The sequence below is a fragment of the Oncorhynchus masou genome, chromosome 3, assembly GCF_036934945.1.
Source record: "Oncorhynchus masou masou isolate Uvic2021 chromosome 3, UVic_Omas_1.1, whole genome shotgun sequence".
NCBI lineage: Eukaryota > Metazoa > Chordata > Actinopteri > Salmoniformes > Salmonidae > Oncorhynchus > Oncorhynchus masou.
In genome coordinates this window covers 39,172,273-39,181,590 of record NC_088214.1, presented here as the reverse complement: position 1 = coordinate 39,181,590, position 9,318 = coordinate 39,172,273, and the positions used below count along the sequence as shown (strand labels likewise).

The 9,318-nt window shown below is 41.8% G+C and overlaps 1 protein-coding gene across 26 annotated transcripts in view; it reads left to right on the top strand.

The window, feature by feature from the left end:
• Nucleotides 1-9,318, top strand: part of LOC135516325 (discs large homolog 1-like protein) — a 200,974-nt gene that overhangs the window by 146,895 nt on the left and 44,761 nt on the right. For all 26 annotated transcript variants that reach the window (XM_064940526.1, XM_064940683.1, XM_064940667.1 and 23 more), the window contains 2 exons: nt 7,337-7,493; nt 8,365-8,467. In XM_064940526.1, coding sequence (XP_064796598.1) covers nt 7,337-7,493; nt 8,365-8,467 — 260 coding nt within the window. The remainder of the gene's footprint in view (nt 1-7,336; nt 7,494-8,364; nt 8,468-9,318) is intronic.

Below are 9,318 nucleotides of genomic sequence, written 5' to 3'. Positions count from 1 at the left end.
GCTGAGGTGCAACCATGACAAGCTCTAAAACCAAATTGCATAGCGGAGAAGGTACGGTGAGATTCGAAATGGTCTGTTATCTGTTTGTTAACTTGGCTTTTGAAGACCTTATAAAGACAGGGTAGGATAGATATAGGTCTGTAGAAGTTTGGGTCTAGAGTGTCACCCCCTCTGAAGATGGGGATGGTCGCGGCAGCTTTCCAATCTTTGGGAATCTCAGACGATACGGAAGAGGTTGAACAGAGGGTCCAGATGGTCTAGCCCTGCTGATTTTGTAGGGGTCCATATTTTGCAGCTCTTTCAGAACATCAGCTTTCTGGATTTGGGTGAAGGAGAAATGGTGGGGGCTTTGGCGGGTTTCTGTGGAGTGGGCAGTTGACCGGGGCAGGGGTAGTCAGGTGGAAATTATGGCCAGCCGTAGAGAAATGCTTATTGAAATTCTCAATTATAGTGGATTTATCGGTGGTAACAATGTTTCCTAGCCTCAGAGCAGTGGGAAGCTGGGAGGAGGTGCTCTTATTCTCCATGGACTTTAGTGTCCCAGAAATGTTGAGTTTGTACTACATGCTGCAAAGGTCTGTTTGAAAAAGCTAGCCTTAGCTTTCCTAACTGCCTGTGTATATTTGTTCCTAACTTCCCTGAAAAGTTGCATATCACTTGGGCTATTCAATGCTAATACAGAACGCCACAGGATGATGTTGTGCTGGTCAAGGGCAGACAGGTCTGGGGTGAACCAAGGACTATATCTATTCCTAGTTCTAAAGTTTTTGAATGGGGCGTGCCTATTTAAGATGGTGAGGAAGGCACTTTTAAAGAATAACCAGGCATCCTCTACTGACGGGATGAGGTCAATGTCATTCCAGGAAACCCCGGCCTGGTCCGTTAGAAAGGCCTGCTCGCAAAAGTGTTTTAGGGAGCGTTTGACAGTGATGAGGGGTGGTCAATGCAGGCAATGAGGCAGTGATCGCTTAGATCTTTATTGAAAACAGCAGAGGTATATTTGGAGGGCTAGTTAGTTAGGGTGATATCCAAGTGAACATATGGGTCCAGTGAGTGGTTAGGCTGGCTGGGGACACTGCGATTCAGACAGTTAGCAGGCCGGTGCTAGCAAGCTAGCAGTTAGTAGGCCGGTGCTAACAAGTTAGCACTTAGCAGACCGGGGCTAGCAAGCAAGCAGTTCCAGACCGGGAAAGCAAGCTAGCAGTTAATAGACCGGGGCTAGCAGTTAGCAGACCGATTCAAGCAAGCTTGCAGTTAGCAGACCGGGGCTAGCGTCGCGCCTGAGGGGTCTGTTGGAATCCTCGGGCAGATTATGTCGATATTCCAGTCGTGGAGGATCGGCGGGGTTCCGTGCCCCATACCGGCAGAAGAAGGGGTCCGGATATTGTAGCCTAAGAGTGGATTTCGGTGGTAGCCCAGGAGCCCTAGCCGGGATAGCTTCAGGCTAATTGGTGCTTGCTCCGGGATGGAAACGCTAGCCAGGAGTAGTTACCCTGACACTGACATCATGTCAGTGTTTCATTAAAAATCAAGATGGACATGGCTATGAGAAGTGTGCTAAGGCCAGACAGAAGAGATTACTCTAAATAAATGATGTTCACCAGATAAAATTGGTGACGGGGAGACGAGGGTAAATTATCTTTGCAATTTTCACTTTTAGATACAGAAGTTCTGCTGGTTGATTTAGCACACTGCGCAGCTATCTATCTAACATTTGCTAGCATCTCTGTCCTCAATACTGGCTAGGAAATGTTTGCTTGCTCGGTTAAAACCTAAAATGTCTTTTTGAATATAGATATTCTGCTAGACTATTTAGCACAAGATAATCTGTGGCATGATACAGTTAGTTAGATTACGTTTGCTGACTAGTTAGCTTGGCTCACTAGCTAATAAACTGTAGCTGCCAGCTAGCTAGCTAACATAGACATGACAGAATGTCAATGCAATTTGTTAAAGCTTGCCTTTTTTGGATTAGCATGCTACCTAGCTAATTATCCAAATTTTGAGCTCCGGTACAATCTCTCGCTAGGTAGCTGTTAAATTAGCAAACGTAAACTCACCCCATTCTGTACAAATGTGCGCAGCCGCAACATTCAAACGAGGCTACAAAGAAAACGAAATGGGACTGTGTTGGTGTCAATTTCGGTGGTGTGAACTAGGTTTATATTCAAGCGTTGATCAACATGGTTATGGCTCTATAGTATTGGAGAAAATTTGAAAAAACTGACCCTCCATTACATCTTGACGTGTCATGTTGTAACCTACACCACGCATAAAGCAACTATTTCTGTCTTACAATCTCTCTCCACCAGGTGTAGCACTTTTATCATCCTTTAAAAACAAGAAATTGACAGTGACGGGGGTAAAGGGGAGATACCTAGTCATTTTTTGCATCATTTGGCATGCGATCATCATTCTCAAAGCCGCTGTTTACTTCTAAGATCACATTAGCACCGCCCTAAAAACCAGATTCAAATTCGACACAAACCTTCAAATAGGTATGTAAATGACACATTAGATAAACTCTACAGTGTTTTATTTACATTTTAGAGGTGAAAAGTTGGACAGATCAAGTGGGGAAAAAAGCACTTTTCCCACACAACATCTCTCCTTCTCACTATCACGCATTAGTTCGTGTTTGGCATGCATGGCAAAGAGGGCTTCATTATGAGGGTGGCAAAATCAGAGGACATCACTCCAGCCCCTGAAAAAAACACTGAGTTGTATTCATTAGTACACACCATAGTAAATTGTATCAAAACCGTAATGAAAACATTTATTGGACATGTTCAAGTCTATCTTCAGTTTGGTTCCTAATTAATTTGACCCTGATCTAACAAGAGCATACAGCATGACCCAAAGTAGATAACCTAACCTAATGTTTAACAGTTCTGTTGTGTATGGTGTAGTCACATCATAGTCAAGTTTTTGAACCATTTGACAGGTTTTTAGAAGTGTGTGTGTGTATTTTTTTACACATACCTTATATACATATGTTTTCAGACCCTTTGCTATGAGACTCGAAATTGAGCTCAAGTGCATCCTGTTTCCATTGATCATACGAGCTAAATCACTTCTACGCTTGCTTCGAGGCAAGCAACACTGAGGCATGCATGAGAGCATCAGCTGTTCCGGACGACTGTGATCACGCTCTCCATAGCCGACGTAAGACCTTTAAACAGGTCAACATACACAAGGCTGTGGGGCCAGATGGATTACCAGGACGTGTGCTCCAGGCATGTGCTGACCAACTGTCAGGTATCTTCACTGACATTTTCAACAGGTCCCTCTTGAAGCTAAGGGGCACTATTTCTATTTTTGGAAAAATAACGTCCCAAAGTAAACTGCCTATTTCTCAGGACCAGATGCTAGAATATGCATATAATTAGGACAGCTTAGGATAGAAAACACTCTAAAGATTCCAAAACTGTAAAAATATTGTATAAGTATAAGAGTATAACAGAAATTATATTGCAGGCGAAATCCTGAGAAAATTCCCATCAGGAAGTGACTCTTATTTTGAAACCCCTGTATTTCTATGCATCCCTATTGCCCATTGAAAGGGATATCAACCAGATTCTTTTTTCTGTGGCTTCCCTAAGGTGTCTACAGCCTTTAGATGTAGTTTCAGGCTTTTATTTTGAAGAATGAGCATAAATGTCCAAATTGCATAAGTGGGCAGTTGTTGGCTCTGTGTGATTTTTGCGCTAAACAGAGAGGTAGCCATTTTTCCTCCCGGTCCTAGTGAAAAGCCAACTGTCCCGGTTGATATATTATCGAATAGATATTTGAAAAACACCTTGAGGATTGATTATTAAAAAAAAAACGTTTGCCATGTTTCTGACGATATTATGGATATAATTTGGAATTTTTGTCTGCGTTGTCGTGACCGCTATTTCCGGTGGATTCCTAAGCATAACGCATCAAACTAACAGAGATATTTGGATATAAAAAAATATCTTTATGGAACAAAAGGAACATTTGCTGTCTAACTGGGAGTCTTGTGAGTGAAAACATCCAAAGTTCATCAAAGGTAAACGATTAATTTGATTGCTTTTCTGATTTTCTTGACCAAGTTACCTGCCGCTAGGTGTACATAATGTTTTGTTAGTATATTGATAAACTTACACAAACGCTTGTATTGTTTTCGCTGTAAAGCATAATTTCAAAATCTGAGACGACAGGGTGATTAACAAAAGGCTAAGCTGTGCTTCGCTATATTTCACTTGTGATTTCATGAATATGAACATTTTCTAGTAAGATTATTTGACCGTTGCGCTATGCTATTTAGCGTGGTTGATGACAATTATCCCAGATCTGGGGGGGGGGGGGGGATGGTTCCAAGAGGTTAAGTCTGTAATACCAACATGTTTCAAGTAGACCACCATAGTCCCTGTGCCCAAGAACACAAAGGCAATCTGCCTAAATGACTACAAACCCGTAGCACTCATGTGCCATGAAGTGCTTTGAAAGGTTGGCAGGCTCACATCAACACCATTATCCCAGAAACCCTAGACCCTTTCCAATTTGCATACCGCCCAAACAGATCCACAGATGATGCAATCTCTATTGCACTCCACACTGCCCTTTCCCACCTGGACAAAAGGAACACTTAAGTGAGAATGATATTCATTGACAACGGCTCAGCGTTCAACACCATAGTACCTTCAAAGCTCATCCCCAAGCTAAGGATCCTGGGACTAAACACCTCCCTCTGCAACTGGATCCTGGACTTCCTGACGGGCCATCCCCAGGTGGGGAGTGTAGGTAGCAACACATCTGCCACGCTGATCCTCAACACTGGAGCTCCCCAGGGGTGCGTGCTCAGTCCCCTCCTGTACTCCCTGTTCACCCACGACTGCATGGTCAAGCACGACTCCAACACCATCAAGTTTGCAGACGACACAACAGTGGTAGGCCTGATCACCGACTACGACGAGACATCCTATAGGGAGGAAGTCAGAGACCCAAGAAGACTCGAGGCTGTAATCGCTGCCAAAGGTGCTTCATCAAAGTACTGAGTAAAGGGTCTGTATACCTATGTAAATGTAATATTTCTGTTTTTTGAATATTTTATTATAAATGGGCAAAAGAAAATACCTGTTTTTGCTAGGTCGTTATGGGGTATTGTGTATAGATTGATGAGGGAAAGAACAATTTATACATTTTTAAAACAAGTCTGTAACCTAACAAATTTGAAAAAGTTAAGGGGTCTGAATAATTCCGAAGGCACTGTACTTTTCTGTCGCGTAGTGTATATTCTTCAAGAATCAATTGGTATGTATAATTAATTTATAAGTAAAAAATGTAATGTAGCAACTGCAGATGGCCCCTTTTTAACACTAGAACTGCTAAAGCAGTCATTTTGACTGCTCCTGAATCAAACGGTTATGTTACTCTGCCATTTTTAAGTCGTGTTCCCTTCCGTTGGCTTTTCCTAAATAAGTCTATATAACACACTGTTGGTGTTAAAATCTTAAAATCACAAACAGAACTGGAGTTATAACCAGTTTTAGGAGGGCATATCATTTTTATAATTGTTTTCTCCCGTAGCTACTCCATCCCCCGACAGTAGGGCCTTCTCCACTCCTTCTTCCGACAGTTGAAAGTGCATTGCCCAGCTGATGACCACCCCAATAATTGCATCAAAAATTGAACTAAACAATACCACAAATTTCACACACACCGCACATTAAATACATTATGTATAGTATGATGCAGAGAATGGGTGAGTTGATGAGCTCGAGGAAGCGAACACTGCATAATTGTGTAATTACCAATTGTGAATGAAAAACAGGGCAGGCCATTCTATTGTCTTGATCTGTTATAATTATAATATCAAAGTGGTATGTATCCTAAATCAGTCCACAGAATCCAGTCTCATTAGTCTACTCTGGCCTACTTTGAGTAGGCTACACAGTGAAAGCGTGCTTAATTGTACATGCTGGCTTTCAATGTCTGGGAAAAGATCCACATCGGGCAGCAGGTGAGCAACTGCCAGAGAATGTGGTGATGAGGCTTGAGGCAAGGGGAGAAATGTGACCATGGACAATTGGCCGGCACCATGAACAAGGTGAGAAGGGAGCTCCCTATGCGCAAAATAAGGCACCTGCACAGCGGTGCTGAAAAATTACAAGACAAAGGGGACTTCTTAGAGAGAGAACCAGAGACCGTTATGCACTACAACTAAACAAAGGTATGTCAGTGTGTCACGCAAGTGAAAGTTACAAAGATTTGTGTCAACTGTTATGACAATTGATAACCGCTAAATAAAATCCAAAGACTCACTGGCACGAGCTCGATTGCTGTCATATCAAAACCTATATCCATTATAATGGCATTATTGCATTTGTGCAGATTTTCACTTTATCAAGGCCACTTGCCGCTTATGTTTAGGCTAGTGATGTTTTCATATTTGACAAGACGTCTTGCTGACTGTGGGTGTTGGTATTTGTTTTATTTTGTCATAAAAATAAGATATTACCCTGTTCCAGCACTGACGTTCTGGTTCATAGTTGTAACAGGCATTCCACAAATAAAATTGATTGAACAGATGAATTTGTTTGTTTTTGTTTTTACGTATAGCCTACAGTAAACTAATGAAATGTTAGAATGTTGCAGTCAGAATGACTTGAGGCCAAGTGTTTCTAGTGGTAAAAATAATATATCCCATTTAGCAGACGCTTTTGTCCAAAGCGACTTACAAGTCGGCTGGGGCCACTACTTTTACATATGGGTGGCCCCAGCGGGAATCGAACCCACGACGCTTGGCGTTGCAAGCGCCATGCTCTACCGACTGAGCCACACAGGACCCAAAATCAATGGTTAATATATAATAGTTATTGAAACAAGATTTAAGCATTTAAGAGATGAAGAACCATCCAGATTGTGTTTAAGTAGTACATAGTAAAATGTCATCTCTCCAGCCTTGTATCCTTATTGTGCCACACATCATGAGAATTAACATGGCCATTTCCCCCTAGTGGTTGTATATTAAAATTGCATGTATTGGTTCAATAGTTCAAAACATTGATGTTATAGTGCAGTTAAAATAAAATTGCCAGATTTACAGTATGTAGTGTGAGAGGTGAATCAAGCACTGTAGTAGCAATACAATACCCACTGTTGTGTGTTGTTTTGTAATATGTTAATACGATGTTACTACTGTGACTGTTACTACACAGGTATAAGAGCATACTTTATCTAAAATGTTACCTTTTGATGTTTTTGTTTTTTAATCTGTGGACTTTTCTACGAGGATTCACAACCACCACCATATTTAGAGAAATAATCTGACTGAGGACTTTATCCATTATTCTTTGTCATGTCTTCCCAGAGAGCCCAGGAAGGTGATGCTCCACAGAGGGGCGACGGGCCTGGGCTTCAACATAGTGGGTGGAGAGGACGGAGAGGGCATCTTCATCTCCTTCATCCTGGCAGGGGGACCTGCAGATCTGTGTGGCGAGCTGAGGAAAGGAGACCGCCTCGTCTCTGTAAGGATAACCTAACACGTGCACACTCATGCTGGCACTCTAGCACGCACACCTGCACACTCACACACCGAGTTTGCAGGCACACACAGCCACACACCGTCTGTAAGAACATCTTCAAACACACTATTGCACTTACACACATGGGCACAGACATGCTACACAAACACACACAAAATGGAATGTGCAAAACAATCTTCAATCCATTTGCACAGATATTTCCATCATCGCCAGTCTTGTGTAAGTTACTGTACCCAGCGGGCCAAGCTGGTCACAATGTCGTCATTACAGCCTATTTCGCCTACTGGGATAGTCAAAATGAGCTCCAGTCTTACCCGTTTTAACAGTTTTTTAGTACCACTTGTGTCCCATTGTGTTTTTAATGCTCTGTGTTACACCCTATTCATGTTGTCTGTTGTATACAGTGCCTTCAGAAAGTATTCACAACCCTTGACTTTTTCCACATTTTGTTTGTTACAGCCTTTATATAAAATGTTTTTAAGTGTAAAAACAATTCTTAACACAATTAGTAACATTTCTAAAAACATATTTTCACTTTTTCATTGTTGGGTATTGTGTGTAGATGTGAGGAAAAAAATCTATTTAATACATTTTGAATTCAGGCTGCAGTAAAACAATGTGGAATTAGTCAAGGCGTATGAATACTTTCTAAAGGCACTGATATTTTTGTTTTTAAGTTGAGCTTTATTCTCCATTTATCTGCTTTGCTACACTTGATCAGGTCGATATTGTAAAAGATAATGTGTTCTCGAACACTTGCCTGGTTGACTAAAGTCTTGTGAGAGCGAGGTTGCTTGATTAGCATGAACATGAACCTGATGACTCGTCTCCTTTCTGCTTTTCCCACTTGCAGGTAAACGGGGTGGACCTCCGCAGCGCCACTCACGAGCAGGCGGCTGCGGCCCTGAAAAATGCTGGGCAGACTGTAACCATCGTGGCCCACTACAGACCAGAGGGTGAGTCATAATGTGATGTCATCAGCGGGGGGCATCACTGTCATGTTTTTCTTTGTATTTGTACTTATGTATGCGGTTCTGAAGGTGTGAGCGTCACTGCTCGACTAGAGTCCGGGGCCTCAAAGTAAGTTAACTCCTTTATTGCTCCCGGTGAACACAACACTGGGGCATATTCAGGTAGTTCACACAGCTAGAGATGGAGCGTAATAAAGCAGGCATGATTGTTTTACCATGTGGAGAAGCGCTCTCTCATTTCACTTGACTGACTGGGCATATTACTGCTGTGTGGCTAACTACATCAGGAGTTGGACTACTATTGGATCAAACACCTGCTTTGATATACTAGTGTGGTGCTCTTAGGTAATTGAATTACCACAGTAGATATCTGCTTATAGCAAGCTTCACGACATTCGATGAGAACAATTATAATCTAATCTCAGCAAGCTTGCTTTAAGCAGACATTTCCATTAATGTATATCTACTGAGCCTTATTGCAAGCTTGAATGCCATATGTAATGTTTTACCAATGGCTGCTAAAACCACGTACGGCAAGTAATCACCTTGTGTTCTGTGGAGATGCTAAATAGCCTGCTGTAAGCCCATTGTTATCTGCACTTACAGTAACCAGTCCAAAAGTTTGGACACATGTATTCATTCAAGGGTTTTTCTTTATTTTGACTACTATGAAATAAAACATATGGAATCATGTAGTAACCAAAAAAGTGTTAAACAAATAAAAATATATTTTATATTCTTTAAAGTAGCCACCCTTTGCCTTGATGACAGCTTTGTACACTTGGCTTTCTGTCAACCAGCTTCACCTCGAATGCTTTTCCAACAGTCTTTAACTT